This window comes from Triticum urartu, chromosome 7A (assembly GCF_056163025.1).
Source record: "Triticum urartu cultivar PI428250 chromosome 7A, HENAU_Tu73, whole genome shotgun sequence".
Lineage (NCBI taxonomy): Eukaryota > Viridiplantae > Streptophyta > Magnoliopsida > Poales > Poaceae > Triticum > Triticum urartu.
The window spans coordinates 706,059,281-706,081,792 of NC_141879.1; the positions used below are offsets into that span (position 1 = coordinate 706,059,281).

Genomic DNA, 22,512 nt, shown 5'->3' on the forward strand with positions numbered 1-22,512 from the left:
TAGTGTTTCATCACATCTCACATCGATATGGCCTTGGTAGCTTAGCTAACCACTGCTTTGAGAAGGCATAATAGGAAAAGTGTACAATAAAACTGCTGGCCAAAAGAGCAAAACATCTTAGAGAATGCTAGTGATCAGGCATGGCCGAAAACATATACGTTGAAACTTGCCCTTGTCCAAAAGATCTCTCATAACTTAAGAAAAAGAGAAACTAATCTCACATTGTTATGGTCGCAACATTAATTGTAAGTGTGCTGAAGCTGAACAAATTACTGTGCACACGGCGGCAGACCTGGGAGACAAGGAAAAAAACGGATGTTGCAGCACATAAAGATTCCCGGGAGAACAAAACAACCAGAAGAAATCAAAGCAAAGGCACAACAACAATGATTCCCATGATCAACCAATCCTTTGACAGTCTCCAGGAACTTCAGTGCATATAGCAGATTCAGTTTAAACTTTAAACTCAAAAGTTTCCAGCATTCCTTTGAGACAAGAAAGACGCTTTATTTGGCACGCTCTGCTGCAATATAAGGGATACTGAATTAAGTATATGAAAGCTAACCCGCAGCGATCATACTATATTTTGCGAGCCTTCGCAGCTTTCTCCCATATATCAATAAAGATAGTAGGGCATGTTCTTTTCAGGTGCTCATACCCTACACTATTCATCACATCATCTATTCTATCCAAAGAGTTGATAAATCCAAAGCAAGCCTCTTTGAGCTTGCTGCAATGATGCTGGTCCGCAAGAGCTAACGTGGCCGCCGCAGTCTTGGCATCAAGAAACTCGGAAATTTTTCTCTCACACATCAACTTCATCCTTCCCTTGACATACCTATCTGCGGCCACGAGCAAATGCCTGACCATTTCTTCTTCATCATCATCATGGAGGTCGTCCATGGGAGGCAACTCATCTATGTAGATGAAGTGAAGCAGTGCTTTGAAAACAGCGGGTTCCATGTCTTCAATGGTTATGCTCTGCCCCTGCCCGCACTTATCCCTCATCGGCCCGTAGAGCTCCGCTTTGAATACCGGCGACCGCATTGCGAGGACGATCTTATGGGCAGTGAAAACCTCATCTTTGACCTTGAAAGACACATCCGATTCCTCTGTCGCATCCATCAAACTTCTAAGATCGTGCAACAAGTCTGAAGGCGGCACTTGGATATATATTAAAGCTCATGCCGGTCTTCCGCATCTGTGCCTCCTTCAACTTGATAACAGTGATGTCACACTTAATGAGAAGGATGTCGTCGGGGATGTACAAGTACGCCGACCCTTCGATCTGGCTCCTCCTCACGAACATGGAATGGTACAAGCAGGATAGGACAACACTAGAGGGGTTGCGGAACACCACAGGCGCCGTAGGTTTTGGCCATGTGAAGTTCGGTGGCGACGGCCGTGTGGCCTGCTCGATCAGCGTCAGATCGTACAGCGCCCTCACCTCCGCGTCCTTGCTCAGGAGCTCGAGGAAGACGGCGACGAGGTCCTTGCTGCCCTCCGTGTAGCCGTCTGGGTAGTAGCTGAGGCGCCAGTCGTAGCCGCCGACGGCGAAGGGGGCGGACTGGATGACCTTGCCGACGCCGAGGCCCTTCCACAGGCTGTAGCCCTCGATCTTGAACACGTGGTCGCCCCGCGCCTTCTCCGGGGTGCAGGTCGAGATCGTCGAGATTGCTGGTCTCTCTGGGCTGGGTGGAGAGAGAAATTAAGCGCCGCGGGCGGCGGTGTCGATGGGAGCAGCGGGGTAGGCGAACGGCGCCGTGGAGGATCTGAATGCGCTGCGGGGCGGTGGCCGCACGACGAGGGGAATGATGGGTGGAGCGGGCTGGGAGAACGGCGCCTAGGAGGATTTGCTGATTCGCGAGGCGACGGTTTTGGAGTTTGGACTGCGCAAAAATGGGTAATTTGGGGAAAGTGCTCGGCCCACGCCACCTGAAGCACGGCGACCGCTGTTGATAGTCGGCGGATGCTATATCTCGCTTGTAGGGAGACTACCATCCGCGCCTTGCCAGAATGGCTCGCACATATGGGCCGGCCCCTTAGCGTTGTCGCTCGCTCATTCAGTCGTTTGCCGGAGCAACTAACATGAGAGCAACTAGTTAACGGGAGCGCAACGATCAGAGCCACTTAGCGCGCTCTCAGTCATTCGCCACGTGTCGCGTTCTGGATGCTCCCTCCGGATTTTATTTCTTTATTTTTCCGCACGCGTTTTTGACTTTTTAAACGGTTTTTTTCGGGGTTTTTTCGACGTTTTGGTTTTCCCCCAGTCTTCCTTAACTTTTCGATCAAAATATTTTTTTGGAAAAAAATAATTTTTTTGCACGAAAAACGTGTTTTTTTTTTCTTTCGTGAAAGTCATGGTTTTTCTTCCGCGAGAGTCACGGTTGTGATTTAGCGAGAGTCACGGCCGGTGCCTTTCGGAAAGGAAAAAAAACGCGTTTTCTGTCTTTTCTTTTGCGAGAGTCACGGTTTTGCTTCGGCGACAGGCACGGTTGTGCTTCTGCGAGAGTCACGGCCGTGCCTCTCAGAAAGGGAAAAACAAAACACGTTTTTTGTTTTTTTTCTTGTGCGAGAGTCACGGTTTTGCTTCCGCAAAAGGCACGGTTGTGCTTTTGCGAGAGTCACGGCCGTGCCTTTCGGAAAGGGAAAAAATACGTGTTTTCTGTTTTTTCTAAGAGCCACGGTTGTGCTTTTCGCGAGAGTCACGGACGCGCCTCTCGAAAACGAAAAAAACGGTTGTGCTTTTCGCGAGAGTCACGGACGCGCCTCTCGAAAACGAAAAAATGCGGTTTTTTTTTCACGAGAGTCACGGTTTTGCTTCCACGAGAGGCACGGTTGTGATTTCGCGAGAGGCACGGGCGTGTCTCTTTAGGAAAGGAAAAAAATGCGCTCCCGGTTAGGTTTTTCCGTCCGGTTTTTTTCGTGAAAAAAAGTTCGACAAAACCTATCAACACGGGATCTAGTTTTGAAGATCTCGACGCGAGAAATCTAATGGTGAAAATGGTTCGAAATTTGGACGCACGGTTTAAGAGATAAAACGTTTTGAATAAATGGATGTACGAAAAAAAAAGAGAAAACTCTCAGGTTGCGACAAGTGGCGTGCTGCATGTCCGCCACTTGTCGCGACCTCGGAAGGTGGAGTGTTCTTCGCAACGAGTACTTCTTAATTAGTGATTTCGCTAACACTTGGCGTGCTCTCAGCCGTTTCATATGTCCCGTGCTGAGTGTTTTCTTGGGGATTTGTTTTTTTACTTACGCGTTTTTGGGTTTCAAATAGTTTGTTTTGGCTTTTCGGCTTTGCCCGGTTTTCTTTAGGCTTTAGACAAAAAATATTAAAAATAAATTGTTTTCAGAAAAATGTGTTTTTTGCTTCTTCGAGAGATACATATTTGCTTGTCGTGAAAGCACAGCTGCGCCTCTTGAAATATAAAAAACACATTTTTGCTTCTTGTGAAGGAACATGTTTTCTTCTGCGGGAAAAAAAGTGGACAAAAACTCGTGCTTCTGGCTCGTTTCTTTCTTCCTTTTTTTCGTGGAATTTTTTTCTCGTCAAAACCTATTAACATGAGATCCAGTATGAAAGATCTCGACACGAGAAATCCAACCATGAAAACAGTTCGGGCTTTGGACACACGGTTTAAGAGATAAAATATTTTGAATAAACGAATCTACGAAAAAAGGAGAACTCCTAAGGTTGCATCCAGGTTTTTCTCCTTCTTTTCTCTTTATCTTTTTATTTTATTTTTCCTTTAGGTTTTCTTCTTTTTTCTTCTTCATTGGTTTCTGTTTTTCATCATTTTTCTTTGTGTATTCCACAATTTACACTGGGTTTTTCTTTTCTTTCGTATTTATATATTTTTTCTATCTTATTCGGCTTTTACTGGTTTTTTTTCTAGTTTTGTTTCCCTTGTCTTATAGGTTTATATAGGTTTTCTTTGCCATCTTTGTACACTTTCTGTATACACCAGGAATAGTTTTTATATGCACGTATAACATTCTGAAAATACATAATTCATACTTAATCATATATTTTATATGTCAGCTTTTTTTCATAGACATTGTACACTCTTTTATACATTACGAACATTTTATATGTAAAACTTTAAAATTCTCCAAATTCATGATTAAATTTTTTTTATAAGATATATTTTTTATTTCTACTTTTTCCATAGATATTCTACATTATTTGTATACATCATAAATATTTTTATTTACACGTTTAGCACTGTCCAACTACATGATTAACATTTTTAAACAAATATATTTTGATGTCTACTTTATTCGACACACATTGTATATATTTTTATACACCACAAACATTTTTTCTATACACATTTAATATTTTTTTAAATGCATGATAACATTGATTTTGTTAGAACCTATAATATTTTTATTTCAACTTTTTCCATAAGAATTGTACATTCTTTTTGTATCCGCCTGAAATGTTTTTCTTCTATACATACTTAATTTTTTAATGCATGATTAATATTTTTCAATCATTTTTGAAAAATTATAGTATTTTTTATTTCTACTTTCTTCCGTACATATTGTATATTTTTGTATATATATTTTATACACCAGAACCATTTTTTTTGTTACACACTTAAAAAAATTATGCATGATTAACCTTTTTCAACTTTTGTATATAAAGTGTTTTTTATAATAGACATACTCAGAATATTTCAAAATATAATAGAAAGTAAAATAACATAAAATGAATGCAAAAAAATGAAAAGAAAAACTGAAAGAAATAAAGTGATGGAGGCCTGTGTCCGGGCTGGGTAGGCCCAACCAGGCGGCTACCTTCAGCAAGACGTCCTACTTTCTTGCTTGAAGCGAGACATAGGTGTGCCCGTAGGAGTTGTTGGATTTCTCCAAAGAAAAAGCACTACAAGAGTTGTTGGCTTTTCTCAAGAGCAGGTAGTGGCATGTTAAACAAATTACTGATGGCAATTGACAAATAAGTAGTGTTCATAACTATGATCATTCATGGCATAATCTTGTATGAGCATCACGTCCGTGACAAGTAGACCGTAATCGAACTGCATCTACTACTATTACTCTGCGCCAAAACCGCTATCGAGCATACATCTCAAGGTATTAAGTTTGCAAGAAACAAAGTAACACAATAAGCAAGATGACATGATGTAGACAAGAAGAAACCTAGCAATAAGATAAATCTCTGTCGTTTTGTCCTTAGTAGTAACAACACATCATGTGCCTTTGTCCCTTTTTGTGGAAGAGATCACCGTGAGATTGAACCCACTAATACGCACCACTCCCTCTAAAGAATTACCCATCTATCTTGCCTAGAGAAGACAAATAACTCATAAAGCATAAATAGCTACTCAATTATACAACAAAGAAACTTCAGAAGATCCAATTACATTCGATGAACAATCTGATCATAAATCCACAAATCGTCAGATCCCAACAAGCACACCACAAAAATTACATCGGATTGATCTCAGAGGAGATTATTATATTGAAGATCAGAGAGAGAGAGAGAGAGAGAGAAGTCATCTAGCTACTACTATGGCCCAATAGGTCCTAAAGGAACTACTCACACATCATCATGGAGGCAGCAAGGTTGATGAAGAGGCCTCCCGTGGTGGTTTCCCCCTTTGACACAACACCGGAATATGGATATGTTGGAGATAATTTGTTGATGGGATCACTTTAGAACAGAGGCTTGCGGCGGCGATAATTTGTTTTCGGGTTTGCCTCTAAGGCTTTCGGGATATATGGGTATTTATAAGATAAGAATTAGCTAGGTCAAACAGAGGCTTAGGGACCCCACATGGGCAGGTGGCACGGCTACCCGCTTGCCGCGCTACCAGGCCATGTGGCTGCCTCATGGGTCCCCTCAATCTCCCATGAAGTTTCGAGGGTCTCTTATTGTCCAGAAAAAGTCGTCAAAAAATTTCATCGTGTTTGAACCATCCTAGGTATGGGTTTACCACGAAACCAAAAACAAGCAAAAAAACATGAAATGGCACTTGCAACTAAACTAATAAATTAGTCTAGTATATAATTATATACAAAGCATGCAAAAGTGATAATATAATAGAATTTAACAATAAAAGATTATGGATATGTTGGAGACATTTCACTTTTTTTCAACTACCAAAAGGGGTTCTGCAAAGACTGGACTATTTTAGATCCAAATTATTTTGGCAAGGAGACAGTGAAAATAAAAAATACAGACTGGCCAAATGGAACGTGGTCTGTAGGCCGAAAGACCAAGTCGGCCTTCGAATTCATGACCTGCATGTGAAGAATGAGGCCCTACTTAATAAATGATTGTTCAAACTTTTTATTGAGGATGACGTTTGGCAAACCATATTGTGCAACAAGTATCTAGGCCAAAAAGAGGTGTCTTGGGTATATTGGAAACCTCGTGACTCACACCTTGGGCTGGCCTAATGGCTGCAAAGAAATATCTTTTTCGTTTTGGGTCTTTCGCGATAACAGATGGGTCGGAGATTCGTTTCTGGGAATACCTGGCTAGGCAATGCCAGTCTTCGAGAACAATATCCAGCCTTGTACATTATTGCTCGTGATAAGAATACCACTATTGCGCTGATGCTTAGTTCATACACGCCGAATATCTCGTTCAGGTGGGATTTGATTGGCCCCCGACTCATGTCATGGCATAACCTTTTATTCTGTGTGGATTCGATTAACTTGACACAAGACCAGGATGTGTTTCGCTGAAACCTTACTACATCAGGCTCGTTCACAGTAGAATCTATGCATTGTGCTCTCATGCATTCCGAGGTACCAACGAGAAGTGGCGGAGCTTGACAAAAAAGCGTGGGGGAGGGTGGGGGGGGGGGGGCAATTTTTTGTACTCATACCATTGGAACAAATCAATGTATACAACCACACATGGAAGGAATCAATGTCACATTGTGTGGGGGCGTGGCAGCCGGTGCCGACAACGGCCGGTAGGCCAGAGTTCATGCACTCGACAGCATGGACGAACACCCGCTAGTGGTGACGCCTAGCGCGCTCTTGACCCCCAGCCCCCACCTCCACCTCAGCGTCAGTGTCGTCTCCGACGGCACACTCAGCGCAGAGCTCCTCCTTGGCGACGGTGCCAGAGGCTTGAGAGTGTGCATAGGGATCGGCTGGTTGATGCTGGCCACTGGGGTAGCTCCTTCTGGGTGAGATGGAGCATAACACAACAACAGCCGAGCAGTACGTGCGTACGTTGATGCGTGAACATGGGCTTATGCATGCAACGTGGGTAAAGATGAGCCTTCCTACCTTCCTAACACAACAAGATGCAGGGCAGCAGTGGCCACTGGTACCTGATGAAAAGAAATTTTCCTAAAGTTAAAATCTTCATGTGGTATCTTCATATGCAAGTTTTACTAATCAAAAACAACCTCGCACGATACAACTGGATAGGGAGTAAGAAGTGTTGTTTTTGTACTAATGACAAGACAACCAAACACCTCTTTTTTCAATGCAATTGCCCATTCTACATGGCCAGTTATCCAAATAGCGTCAAATTTGTATCCGCTCATAAGTGTTGCCAATATTTTTGGTCATTGGTTGAATGGTATTTCAAATAGATTCAAAACGCTAACAAGGATGAGAGCGTATGCCTTACTTTGGTCGCTTTGGCTATATATGTAGAAATGATTTGGTTTAAATGACAAAAATGCCTCTCCTCTGCTGGTTATTTTCCGTTGTACGCACGTGGTCTACGCCACAAAGAACAGTGTCAACCGCTGTTCAAGGTGGTGTGTACGTGGTTGGAGCAGGTGACTACAGAGATTTTTTCCAACATGGATGGCACCATAACCCACGGATTGATCCACCACCTCTTTCGACGTATCGGTTTGGTTTGGCCGTGTGCATCCGAGTTATGTAGAGGACGAGTGTTACTGATAATACTTTATATGTGCTTGACACTACATTTTGCATAATAAAAGTACCCTTTATCAAAAGAACAGATCATTCATTCAGAGGTGTCTCTGGAACAATCTGTTCTTTACTATTCTATTTCTATTTCATTGAAAAGTTTTGTTGGCATCTAAATATTTTATTTGTGATCCTTTTAATAATTGAACCAAATTATCTCCGCTTCAACTTCATGACATGTAAATTAGTTATCTCGAAGTGTGATAGTTAAATTTATCCATTCAACTTCATTAATATTCAACACTGAATTAAATCTAGTTATAAATGTTTTTTCCATAACTTTCCATTATATGGTGTATTTTTTGGATAAAATTTCACAATGTATGGTGCATTTCTTCTTATTCCTCATAATTTTCTTTTTCAGTTTGTCTAATTCACATCTAGATGTTTTCTAAGGATGTCACATCTAAACTCCCATAAATAAGACAGCAACAAGGAACAAAAAAAAACTGAGACAAAAAAAAATAACCACAAACATAGTGGACATCAGATTAGATGTGACATAACTATGTCACATCTAGATGTGTCCTAGACAAACCCTTTCTTTTTAGCCCTCCAGAAAAAAGGTTAGCATCTCTCTATCTCTCCCCATAGCAAAAGAAGGAAAGTATCTCTCGATTGCATGTATCCCTTATTTTTCTGGACTAACTGATTTACTTGCCATAAATCAACAAATTTTCCAAGGGTAATTTCGTCCTAACTTCATTATAATTATGTGCGTTTCACCATGTCGTAAATAATACACCTTACATAAATGAACGGAGGGAGTATTCAACACTGAACTGAATCTAGTTATAAATGCTTTTTTCATAACCTTTAGCGTAAATTCTTTTCATTTGCCTGATTGTCAAATTTTATGGAGTTTTTTTCATGGTATAATAAGAAACACAATCCATTTTATTTAGCTTGTGATCATGATTGGGAGTATCTTAGTGATTTTGTAGAGTTGTAATTACAATCCGCATGTATTGATTTGCTGAATGTATGCAATAAGAATTTCAGTTTATCTTGTCGAAGATCTTGATTAGGGGTATACAGTTTTCAGCAGATGCATGGATACTTATTCGTCCGTTGAGAAGTTAATACAAAGTTGAGACACTTATTTTGAGAACCGAGAAAATACTTGACAAGAAAAGTTTCAAAACTCAACAAAATTATGCATGGGATACTCTCCACGAAAGGCTCTAAAGGCAGGAAAAACGAAGCAGCCAGCTAACTATCTGTATTTTTTTGACGAAGGAGAATTTTTGGCTAACTACCAACATGGCTAGTCCTATTGTTTGTACGCCTGATAGCGATCTCCCTATCCTGAGATCAACGATTTAATTTCTCCAATCAATAGCGTATACCTCGAACGATCACAAGCGGGATCTTGGATTATTTTGACTGACATTGACGACGGCGTGACCCGCCGCAGAACCCGGCCGTCTCAACACAAGACTGTTGCTCCGGGAGGTACCGCCGGCGCCACTGCCATGGCTCCTGAACAAGAAGAGACACCGTTCGCCATCGCCGCGCCTGCACGTGTAGAAATCGAGGCGGTCTCCCTTGCACATGCGGCTCTCGTCCACGAGCCGCCTCCAATCGGAGCCGATGACCCGATACGCCTTGCAGCCAATGAAAAAAATAGCGCGCTACAGAAAATAGCGTCATCCTTGAAAATATACTATTAGCGTGCTATAACGCGCTATAACGTGCTATTAGTGAGGCATTGTACATTGATTTATTTAGCGAGACAATTCTTTATATGCTATAGCGTGCTATTAGCGGCGATATAGCGCGCTATTTTTTTCAGTGCTTGCAGCCCTTGCCGGAGTTGAGGTAACGGAGGCTCACCTCCTTCTCGCGGCCCTCCGCGTCGAGGACCTTGACCAAGACTCTGTTCTCGGCGTTCAGGCCGTTGCCACGGAGCTCCTTCAGCTCCGGGAAGAGCTCCGGGATGTGGCTAGCACGCACCGCCTCCTTGGTCAGCAGCAGCTGGTTCTGCCCCGCCTGGACGTCGGACTGCATTAACACCTTCGACAGCGCCCACTCGGCGTCATACACGCCGAGGCCGTCCATCACCGCCTGCCGGCGGCGCGCTTCTTCCGCAGGGTCGATGCGGCAGCGGGAATCCATGGTGCCGTTCATGCGATTGGCGCAGGGCCGCAGGGGGAGATCTATCGTACGTCTATCCACCTGTGGAATTTGGGATGCCACTGCGTAGGTTACGTGCGAAAATATAAGTCGGTACGTAGGATCGTTTAAATGGTATAGGAACGCCCGTGTGGTCTGTTGTATGGAAAGAGATCTTTGTTCTTGTTGGGGCTAACTGGAGATTGATCTTGTGCGGGGTATTCAAAGCATACTACAATCTCGGTTCAAATTCTGTGGAATCTTTATCCAGTTACGGGAAAGCCTATAACTGCGCATACATGGGTGGAAATCCACGATTGGGCCGGGAGAAGGAATCTCATATTCGGAAAAGATCTTGCACGTCTCCTTAAAAAAGGAAGATCTTGCACGTCTATCTATCAACTGTCCTTGGATAAGATCTTCAGTTTAAACTCAATTGTGTGTTTTAAAAAAGTTTATTTTAAACTCAATTGTTTTCATCATTCTTTGGAGCCAAGAAACATTCGGTTTTGAAAGGCTAAACCGAACCTAATCGATTTCTTAGGGCAACTCTAACGGATCCCCTGTCCGACCGTAAGGGAGGATAAATTCGGTTATCCTCCTCTACGCCGCACCTACCCGATCCCCTAAACCGAATAGAGGAGAACAATTTATCCTCCACCATTGACCCCCCCCCCCCCCCCCCCAAATCTCCCTAAATATCCTTACCGTGTGCACAAACCGAGTAAGCCGCCTCTAATTTTTTTGAGACTTCTAAATTAGTTATCCCATTACTAGTTTAGAAGCCCCAATGAGGATAAGAGGCGGCTTATTTTTTAAGCCACCCAAAAGAACTAGCCCTAAAGTGGTGCCCTCTCTCTCTCCCGTCCTCGCGCCGGCTCCATTCCCACCATAGCCGCCACCAACGATGACCGGCCCTCCCAACAGAATGGATAGCTCGGACCCATTCACCAACCGCCCGCCACTGCTGTAGGCTTGTCGTCGCCGGAAATGATCCCTGGCCGAAGAAAAACATGGGGATAAAAAAGTACATTGGGTTCCAACTCTAGCCGGAACCACGGCAAACACTAGTGGAAAAGGCCCATTTGTCCCGGTTCGGCAACCGGGACTAAAGGTCGCCGGGGGTGGCAACCGCCTCTCCAGCGACGGCCCTTCGCCCTCCCGCCGGAGCCAAAAGAGCTAGAAAATCGATGGCGGCATCGGCCCTCGCCGAGGAGGCCACGAAGAAAGAAGAAGAAGAACAACAAAGAAGAAGGAGTCCACGGACGGCACCTCGTGCAGTGTCTCCAGCGACACCTACGAGCATTGCTCCGACGCATCCAGCGATAAAAGCCGATAAGAAAAGTCACGGCCGCCAAGTGCTTGATGAAATGCCGACAAGTTAAATAAAAACATCTTCAACATTTCGGCCAATTGTGATTGTTGGTAGCCGATGGTGATGTAGTTTCACTATTTCGTTGTAGTAGTGTGGAGATGAACAAAACCGATTTCTTAGCGTCTTTGGAGTCCTCGACAACGATGGGGCTTGATGTGCTCAACTATGACTCAATTTGGCATCATTCGAAGGCGGCCGAAGAAGAGGTGGAGGTCGCTGAGGAGGTGGCCAATGAGGAGGAGGTTGTGGAGGTGACCGAAGCAAGAACACGGTCGGGAAGGTCAAGCACCGCCAATTATAATAAAGTTGTAGATGTTGCCCTTTGCGATGCTTGGATGAACATCTCCATGGATGCAACGATTGGAACGGATAAAACCAAGAGTATGTTAACAACTCCGTGGAGGTGCAATCAAGCTGTATGCAAGGTTCTCTTGGGCATCGTCAAAGCACCATTCATGACCAATGCAACCGATGGTCCGAGTTCATCAACCAAGTGAATCATGCACCACCGAGCGATGTGCAAGTGCCGGAGTATGGCCCCTACATCCAAGAACTATTCAAGCATAGGAACACCAAGTTCAGCCACAAGCCCTTCACGTTGCATCATTGCTACAAAGTGCTATGCAAGAACGAGAAGTGGACCTAAAGAGTTTTGGAAACCACTCCAAAGAGATCAAGGTTGAGCATATCCATTGAGGAGGACGACGTCGTTGATACAATAGACCAGAAGGGAACAAAATTGTAAAAGAAAGATAGAAGAGGAACGCATTCGGTGGCACATACAAAGAACTTGTGGCCATGATTGGGGCCAAGAAGGTGTTTGCGGCCAAATGCAACTAAGAGAAGATGGTGAGGTGGAATGAGCTCAAGGTGTTGGAGAATTAGAAATGGAAGGCTAAGTTGGCGGCCGAAGAGAGAAAGTTGAAGGCAGAGGAGCGTAGACTTTCAGTTGAGGAGGAGAGGGATTCGTGATGCCACAAAGGTCGAAGAACGTGTTATCATGTTCATGATTCCAACCACAATAGCACAATAAAGTATTGGGAGCTCACTCGTGGGAAGATCTTGACCCAAGTGAAAGCCTCTTTTCGGAATGGTGGTGGTGACTGAGGGGTGGCGGTGGGTGGGGGGGCTCTTTTCTCTTTTGTAGAAACCCTTCTCATGTTTCTCGTTATCAACCCACATACCATTTTTCAGTAAGATTTTCGCTTCTGTAAAAACCCCAAGTAGGTTAATCAACCCGCAGTACATATCAATTTTTTTTAAAATATTTATATATTCTAAACCATAACTTCAAATTTAACATTTTATATATGGAATTTAATTATAAAAATATGTAGAATTTGAATATCATGTGCCGCCGGCGGTCTACCTACTCTCCTGTGGTCTTAGGGTCATGGAGACGTGGTGGATCTCGACCTATGCCAGTGGAAGGGCTTCGTTTTTTCATGCTCTTTTGAGTTTTGTTAGGGTTTGTGTCCTACTAAGAGAGATGAGGCGGTGACAGCTCTCTGAAGATGGAATAAGGTTCTCCCCGATGGTGTTTATAGTATCGCCGGAGGGCGTGTGGAGGTTTGTATCTGGCGGAATTCGGTCAACGTTTGTCTTTAGTGGGTCCACGTGTATCTTGTTTCTGTTCTTCTGCGTTCGTGTGTCTACAGGTAGGATTCTTCCGATCTACGCTTCTCTTCGTCGGCGGCGGTTGATGTTTTGGTGCGTTGGTCCTATGGGGCCTTAGCACGATGACTTCCCGACTGTCTACTACAACAAAGTTTGTCCGGCTTCGATGAAGGATGGGCGAAGCCGGCGGCACGCCTTTGGCTTGCTCCATTGTTAGTAGCCGTCGCTAGGTGGTCTACGAACCTAAATGTATGTTTTTACTTTTGGTGTTCTTTTTACTATCTTGACAGTTGATGAATAGATCAAAGTTATCGTCGCAAAAAACTTAATCAATAACACATGATCCGTCTTTCCTTCATACTGGTGTTGATTCGGATTGGAAATGCACACCTCAGCAAAACCAAAGATTATAGAGATGAAAGAAATCATCTATAACCACACATGCACATCCAGCCAAAACTTCATAGAAAAAAAGCAGATTTCTCATCCTATGCCGAGAGAGAGACATCTCAGGATTGACAACATTCAAACACGTTGTAATTGTCTGAGCACTGAGGCTCCATCAACGAGGGTGGGAAGGATAATAAGTAGCAATACAGATGGGATGCCACGTGTTAAAAGAAAGGGCGTGAAGCTATTGGGGGTGTTGACTCATGGGTTAGGGAGTATGGTATTTTTTCTTCCGTTGCAACGCACGTTCTTTTGCTAGTTAATTTTTAAATGCACAAACATACAATGAGCATTTTCAAATATGTGGTCAACACACATTTCAAATATGTGATGAACTTACATGTTTTTAATTTCATACTTATCTCTTTTGATTTTTCTTTCCAAACTGAATTTAACACTTTCTGAAATCTTTGAAGTAAAAATATTCCCAAAAAGAGTTTTTCGCTCAACCATTTACATGGGCCATGTCCATAGGCGCGGGATAGGTAGTAGTCTCAGCTCGATCCACAGCCACTCAAAAAAAAAAAACCTCGATCCAGAGAATCCCCAATCGCTCCGGTTCTCCTTCCTACGGCGTCGCTCCCTCCGTCAAAATAATCAGCGAAGAACGGCGACGAAGATGGCGGCGGCCTCGACGCCGCTCGGCGTCGCTGCCCTCGTACTGGGCTTCGGACTCAGTGCCTCCGCGCTGGCCACTGGGCGCGGGGGCCCCCGATCTCGGCCGCCACCTTGCTAGGGGCGGCGGGGCACCGACCTGCTCCGGACTCCGGAGCTGACGAGTAAGCGTGTGAGACGTGCAGGAGGTAGTACAACACTACAACTACAAACAAGGCTTAGCCGACGAGCCAGTGCCAGAGTCTCCCGATCTGGCCACTGATGTGAGTAATGGTCTCTTTTTAATAGCTGATGCAATCACTGCATGTAAGGATCTCTGTCCTAAGCTGAATTCTGTAGGTTTGATAGATTCGCTGAGCCGAACTGATCTCAGCGGCTGCGTGAGCTATTATTATTACTCCATCTGATCCATATGAATTGTCCCTGATTTAGTAGTACAACTTTATGAATCAGAGGGAGTATTATGTTTCTTTCCAAGTATTTTCTTCTGTGACCCTGGGTGTGGCACAATAAACCTGTTGGCTTAGGCCTTTATGTTCTTATTCTTATATTTACTGGGTTCATGATTCAGTACTGCTGGACGATGAAGCTGTGCGAGTCTTTTTGCACCACTGCTGATCCGCTCTCATGGCTAGCTATCTAAAAATATTCATTGACAGTTCGGATGCACTTACAGAATAAGTTCACAAATGAGTACAATAGGAATTACTAAATAGGTTCAATTCAAAGATAAATAAAATAAATTTGATGAAAAACTGAGTATTATAAAAATATTTAAATGGGAAATACTAATCCTGGTCACCCTTGAATTGTTGCAAGACATTTCCTATCAAATCTGCCTTGAGTTGTCGATGCATTGGTCGGTCATGAATAGCTGTGCTACGTCAGTGGCAAATTCATGAATTGGGCCTTGGGGAGTAGGAGTACCTTTAACAATAGGTTTGGGGATATTGAGATTGTAGTGGTATGTTTGCATGGTCTGGATGTGGATTTGAGGAGTTTGGCCTCACGTAATTTGAGAGATTTCTGTCTCGTGGATCCATGAACTGATACTCCAAATGTTCAAAAATTATGGTTTTTTAGTTGTGTTCAAACTTCACTTTCTTTTGTAGGCAGCTGAATGGAGAGGAGCCTGAAGGAGGCAACGGTATTTTGCTACATAGGAAGCAAGCTGCGATGGCAACCGTTATTTTCAGCCAACAGACACGGGTGAACAGTGTAAAGTGATTCCGTGATTTATTATTTTCTTATATTCAATTTGCTGTGGACCATTTGTGTATTTGTCAAATTGCTCTGCCTCCATTTGAAGAAAAAGTAAATTCCATTTTCGACAATGTATTTGAAATTTTGATAGTTTGAGCAATATTTTGAACTGAATATTGTGTATTGAACTACACTTGAGAAGTTGAGAGCCAAACTGACCAGATGGCCCAATTTTTAGAGCTGTCAAAATGTGGTTCAATTTGGGATATCCAGTTTAAAATGGCATTCTACTTCTCATAATGTAGCTGTTCTTCGAGATTTGGCTAATCTTATGAGCCATCACAGCTGCTTGCTAACGGCTTGTAAGTGTCTATTTCTGTGAGTTGAATTCTTGTAGATTTTATCATCGTTTCAGGTTATGCAGAAGTCCATTTTTGTTCCAATCCAGGGATACATCAGGTATAGTTCTCATTTCCTTTGTTGAGTTCCTGTTACTGTATGTGAAATTGCTTCCAAATATTAATGGAGTACTCAGTACCCTGTTAGAAAACATGTACCTATATACTGTGAAAAGCATCATATATTCCCATAATAAATTAGAAAAAAAATGTGGCTTGGGTCACCTGAAATATATCGAATAAAGCACAAGATTTGCATGCATGCTTTATCTGTTTTTTTTGGATACATATTATTTCATATATGTCTATAGTACAAGACTGCACTTCTGTTTGGTATAGTTGCCTTGCATGTAGGCTAGACTTTTCCAATCAAAGAAACTGAAATACCAAGAAATTTACGGAAGATCCAATTGCTGACTGTACAACCAAAGCATGCCACTTACATTCAACCGTGCTTCTAAATCTGAAAAGAAGCCACCACCAAAATGCATGATGGAAAGGCAGCAGCAAATCCAAACAGCACACCATGCAGAATGATTATTCACAAGAAAACAATTTAATGGAAACAAGCAAGCCCGACCGTGCACGCTCATGACGGCATGAAGCACAACAGACACAACACAGGATAACTGCTGCCCTTGAAAAGGGGTGTGCGGGGAACGGACAGCAAAGCTCTATGGTTCAAGCGCATGATGGCGCTGTGCCTCCCAAGGTGCAATGGCTGGCCTGGTTATGCCGGTATGCGTGCACAGCGCCCAGAGCACGGTGATGAACTCGCCCCCTTGTGCCAGCGCTTCCTTGTGTGCCTTCACGTGCAGCTCTCCACCAGATGGAGCCACATACACCATGAGCTCCGTCCAAAGGTCGGCCAGTAGCCCCCACACATCCTCCTGCTTCTGTGCCATCTTCATCAGCAAATCCCCCAACTTTGCTCCCATCTGCACCATCGTTGTCTCCTCCTGCTCTTTTGAGATCTCAACCAGCTTGTCATACCTGGTGCCTGGCAAGGACAGGTGGTACCTCCAACACCCTCCCAGCGCATTCTTCAACTGCTCTTGCATCTCCTTGTACACGTGGGTTGTCCCGTCCTTATTGTCTGGAAGCAGCTCTGGATACGAGGCCACCAAGTAAGCGCAGTACCCGGATAGCGTGACTGCCACCTTGCGATGAGCTCCCATCGAGGTCTTGTTCTGCAGCGGGAAATTCCTGTCCAATAGGCTGGTAGCAATGTGCCAGATGAGGATAACCTCGGTGACGCTCTTGCTCTCGCATGCCAATGAGAGCTGCGATCTATACTGGCTTTGTCTGTGCTTCTCCGACTGCAGCGTGGACCAGCCGTTGCTGAGAGGTGCAGCGTGGGCGTGGCCATCATTGATTTGAGCCACAAGGTATTTCATGATGGACTTCTTCACTTCCATGGGCACTGCCTTCTTAGGCAGCATCATGGGTGATAGGCCGCCGAACCCAATCATGGAGAATTGGTTAAAGCAAAGGTTGCGACGGCTTATCTTACTCCGTACCCATAGGATACGACGGATGAGGCCGCTTAAGATGCGGCTGTCACGCCAACGGCTCTTGGTAGTATACTCACAAACAAGTGACACCATGAGCCAGTTGGAGAGGATGAAGACGAGGAACTCCCATACTTCCTCGTAGAGGAAGGTGAGCAAGAGCAGCATAGTGATGGCCAGATCGACGGTTGTGAAGAGCGCCTCCGGTGACTGGATAATTCTTCCTAGGAGGCATCCTACTATTTTCATCATGCCGATCGATATGAGGTAGTTGTCAGTGATGATGCTATGGTACGCGTAGCGCACGTCCCCGTTGCCGCAGAGGATGAACGTCAGGAGGCAGAAGGCCCATACTACGATGGGAAACAGGATGTAGTTTGCAAGGAAGAAGAAGGGGTTGGAGAGCACAACGGGCACAACAGAGTGGTAGTATTCGCAGAGGAATTGGATCTCCTCGTCGAACACTTCGAACACTGCAACTGCGACCACCATGCCTTTCAGTTCCTCCTTACGCTCCTCGTCGAACCTTTGGGTTGACAATACAACCTCAGTGCCTTGCAGCAGCTCTTCGCGAAGGCCTCTAAAGATGAGACTGTGGCAATTGGAGGTTTCCTCTTGGGTGATGGGGAGGTCCTCGAACCTCCGGCGCAGCAGCTTATAGAGGGCGAACGAGAGGCATAGCCTTTTAAGACTTGGGTCTTCTTGGAGGACTCCGTCCTTGTCCTTCTCTGCGAGCCTCCAAATATCACCAACGGTGATGATGGTGGAGTCGGTGTTAGTGTCCGTGTCAACAGTACTGGGCTTCTTCAGCTCAAGACAGTAGCCCTCCGGGCCAGGCTTCATCTCCAACTCCTCTTCTCCCATCACGGCGTACTTGCACTTCTTCAATAACTCTGCTCCCTCATCCTGGACATTGCCGTTGCCGGCTTGCTGATCTTTCTCTTGTAGCATCTGGGCCATGTACGAGCTGAGCAGCTCAGCGTTCTTGCCATAGGCGAAAGAACGCTTGAGCAGCTCATTGATGGAGACCCTCTGCAGCAGCTTGGCAGCAGCGAGGACCCATAAGGTGCCATAGATTGCTTTCTTGCCGGTGCTGCTGAGGTTGTAGAAAACGAGGTAACCCAGCCAAGCAATGCGGGAAGCGCGATCAATGGTGCCGGAGTGCCATTGCACGCCCGCGTTGACCAAGATGGCCTCCACTTTCTTTCGGAGGAGCTCCACGAGAAGCATCCACATGAGGATTGTCCGAGCCCGTAGCGACAGCTCGGTACCGAGCTGGCTGTAGCTGGAGCTATTGGGACTTATAGCAGCCAAAGCAGAACCTTCGTTCTTGGCCTCGGAGAAGAGGTAGGACATGACCGGCAGGAAGAGGGACAATGAGGTGGAGAGGAACAGACGAACGCTGGGGTTGAGGATGGCGCTCAGGACGGACAAGCGGCTGAAGAGATTGAGCGTAAAGAAGAGGGTGGCAAGGATGAACATGACAGCCGAGGTGAACACCATGGTGACCTCATTTCTTTGGTCTGTGTAAGAGGAGGTGAGGTTGTATACAAATGGGTGTAGCTTTGCATCACAGGGTGAGCTACTGGCGAGGAAGATCATCTTTGGATAACTGCGTGCAGTGCATGGGTTCTAGCCATAGCTAGTTGGATACATATATATAGGGACGTCTATTAATGAAGACAGAATCGTTGTATGAGAACGCCACAATAAATTTAATAGAAATTGAAATGGTTAGTATATATCTGCTACATGGCATGATCATTTCATCAACTAGATAACATGTACTCCCTACTTCCAAATATATGGGGCTTAACATGTTTTTCAAGGCTGCCTTGACCATTGATAAATAAAATCGTTTCAACAGAAACTCCTTTCACATACGAATTTACTATATACTTTTTGTAACATGCCTCTCATATATTATTGCTCTAACCGATGGTCAAAGGTAACCTTGAAAAACGTATTAGGCCCTATGTATTTGGATGGAGGGAGTACCTGTGCTACATAAAACTAGAAATTTTCAGGATATGCAAACACATACTCCCTCTCTTTGGGTTTAGACGGCCTATCTCGATTTTTTTTTTGTTTTCCAGTTTATTAGTTCCATGTTTACTTCTCTTCATCACCTGTTTTTCTTACAGGAAGCTGGAAGGAAATCACTAGAAGTACTAGTGAAGATTGGATGTTTAAAGCAAAGCTACAAACTTGATCGAGAATCTATAAGCCAGCTGGCCGCAGTGTCTCCTGTCTCCTGGGAAGTCGAGCTCAGATTAGATTGTCTAGTAGTTTTTTTGTTGATATGGTTACCTATAGAGCATGATAGGTAATGAGCATATAATCTCTTAGGCCACCGAAGCCTACACCCACTAATCTTTGGGGTCCAACTTCCAAGAGGGTGCTTATGCCAATAATCTGGCAGGAGCATTTTTATATCTGAAGAAAAGGCACGAACCGTTTTGTCATTTTTTTTCGTTTTGAAAGCTTACCTTATCAGAAGGGCCCAGTGACTGGATGATCGGTACAAGCTTTATATTGAGCTTGGCAATTAAGCAAGGTATGATTCTTTCTTATGGTACAGCTTGTTGAAAACTTGCGATCCAATGAAGGAAAATATTCTTAGTTCATCTCTTTTGGAACTCTCATTGCAGATGATACAGAATTCTGTCCTTGCAGCTTTGGATTTTATTTTAGTTTTCTTGCTGCAAATCCAAAGAAACTATTCTTAGCTCCTCTCTTCTGGAACACTTATTGCAGATGATGCAGAATTCTGTCCTAAGGCTTTGGATTTATTCTATTTTTTGCTGCAAATCAAAAGAAACCACTCTTAGTTCCTGTCCTTTGGAACTCCCATTGCAGATGATGCAGAATTCTGTCCTTTCAGCTTTGGTCTTTATTTTATTTATTTTTGCTGCAAATCAAAAGAAACTATTCTTAACTCCTCTCTTTTGAAACTCTCATCGCAGATGATGCAGAATTCTGTCCTTTCGGCTTTGGACTTTTTTTTTTGCTGCAAATCAAAAGAAACTATTCTTAGTTCCTCTCCTTTGGAACTCTCATTGCAGATGATGCAGAATTCTGTCCTTTCATCTTTGTCCTTTATTTTATTTTTTTGCTGCAAATCAAAAGAAATCCTCTCTTTTGAAACTCTCATCGCAGATGATGCAGAATTCTGCCCTTTCGGCTTTGGACTTTTTTTTTGCTGCAAATCGAAATAAACTATTCTTAGTTCCTCTCCTTTGGAACTCTCATTGCAGATGATGCAGAATTCTGTCCTTTCAGCTCTGTCCTTTATTTTTTTTCTGCAAATCAAAAGAAATCCTCTCTTTTGGAACTCTCATTGCAGATGATGCAGAATTCTGCCCTTTCGGCTTTGGACTTTATTTTATATTTTTGCTGCAAATTGAAAGAAACTATTCTTAGTTCCTCTCCTTTGGAACTCTCATTGCAGATGATGCAGAATTCTGTCCTTTCAGCTTTGGCCTTTATTTTTTATTTTTTTGCTGCAAATCAAAAGAAATCCTCTCTTTTGGAACTCTCATTGCAAATGATGCAGAATTCTGCCCTTTTGGCTTTGGACTTCTTTTTTCTGCAAGTCGAAAGAAACTATTCTTTGTTCTTTTACTCTTATTATTTGGTAAAGGAAAAGGAAAAAGAGAAAGACCAAAGACTAAGCGATGCCAATATTCTAGCCCGATCGCTTGTACACACCATATGATTAATGAACCCCACTTAAATTTCAGTCTTTTGCATGTGAAGTATTGCTCGGTATCCTATAATTGACATGTTCCCCTTTCTAATTTCCAGGCCTATATCTTGCACAGTCCCATGCATCCAGCAAATAAGGGTTGTGTGGGCTGTCAACCAAGCATTTTCTTTATTACCTTGTATTACTTGCTTTTCAACTCATTCACTGGAAAAATAGAAAGAGCACTGCTTGGCAGACGACACTGTGCAGACGAATTTTGGACGACAAAGGAATCAAGCCGTCCATGCATTGGCAACAGACAGCCACTCACCGCTAGATAAGGCCATCGTGCAATGGTTGTCCACACTATTTCGTGTGCAGAGCAGTTTTGAAATAGAAAACTGGTTGTTGCGTTGTGTCTTTTCAAAATGGCTTGACTAGGCTTCCTAGTTAGTTCATAATGCCTGCCTTACATGTTACCTTGTTTATATAGATAATAGTTTATTGCAAAGTGAAGCACACTATGGTAAGCAATAAAACATCAAATTATCAAAATAGATGTCAAAATAGAAACATCCAATGGACTCCTAAGTTGATTTTCGTTTTCTAGCGCAACCACTCAATGGTATGGTATACCCGCCATGACATGGCGTCAAGCTTATGGTTTTTGCTCCCTAAAGCGGCCAGTCCATGTGAACTCCAAAATAATGTTCCTAATGATTACATCTGGGGAGCTCCTAAAGACGCAAGTATTTCGGGCATCCCTGATTTATGTGCCACATCTTTGTGAATGAAAGAATTGTTCAAGTTGCAGATCCATCCCGACAAGTCACATAATTGAAAAGCTAATGCCAACACAGAGACCAGCACCAATAATCTGTGGAGACCTCCCATGAGTCCATATGCAACCGAGTATAATTTTGGCATTTTGCCCAGTGCTCTCACTTCTCACCAACTATTTTTATCGTTCGGTGCCCAGTGACCATGGGTAATTTGCGGGGTTGTGAAATTAAGGGATGATTGTGGATAACTTGCAGGTATGGGGCATTAGGGAACTGGGCTAATCCCCCTTTTGAAGAAAGGGGGAATTAGGGAAGGGTGAGATTCTTTATAGGTATGAGCGCGGATACACCCATACCATCCTTAAGGGCTCCCCGAAAATTATTCTTGCCGTTCTTTCAGAGCCTTGAATTCTTAGTACTAATCCATGGAACCACAGATAGTACACAAAGTACAACATGCACATCACATTACAAAGGCAAAAATTTATTTATTACCATAATAGCCAAAGTACACTAGACAAATCATGACAGAACAAACATGCTGCACTCATGCATGTTCGTTAAGAGTGTACCCTGTGCACCAGGAGTTTTTGTGCTACCAGTGCAATGAACGCCAAAAGCTTGCTCTGTAAGTTCTCAAAAATTCTGAAAATAATATAGTATATAGACAAAGCATACATCTATTACGTCACAAAACTTAAATTGCAGATTTAACTTACATCAAGAGAAACAACAATAACAAATTCAACTACGATAGTGTTAACAGGCCCAATTCATAGACCAGTTTAAGGTAACTACTACTCATACCATGATTTGTCTT

General features: G+C 43.6%; 1 protein-coding gene, 1 long non-coding RNA gene and 2 pseudogenes across 2 annotated transcripts; 1 reads left to right on the plus strand and 3 right to left on the minus strand.

Moving 5' to 3' along the window:
• Positions 1-579: 579 nt before the first annotated feature.
• LOC125519398 (BTB/POZ and MATH domain-containing protein 1 pseudogene) lies at positions 580-2,001 on the minus strand (annotated as a pseudogene).
• Positions 2,002-9,367: 7,366 nt separating this feature from the next.
• LOC125525251 (uncharacterized) lies at positions 9,368-10,068 on the minus strand (annotated as a pseudogene).
• Positions 10,069-14,022: 3,954 nt separating this feature from the next.
• Positions 14,023-20,160, plus strand: LOC125525464 (uncharacterized). Its single transcript, XR_007291309.2, has 3 exons — positions 14,023-14,373; positions 15,223-15,772; positions 19,367-20,160. It is a non-coding gene; the product is annotated as an uncharacterized LOC125525464 (long non-coding RNA).
• On the minus strand, positions 16,130-19,090 carry LOC125525463 (uncharacterized). Its single transcript, XM_048690466.2, has one exon. The coding sequence runs from the start codon at positions 18,822-18,824 to the stop codon at positions 16,386-16,388; it is 2,439 nt and encodes an 812-aa protein (XP_048546423.1). The 5' UTR covers positions 18,825-19,090; the 3' UTR covers positions 16,130-16,385.
• Positions 20,161-22,512: the final 2,352 nt, after the last annotated feature.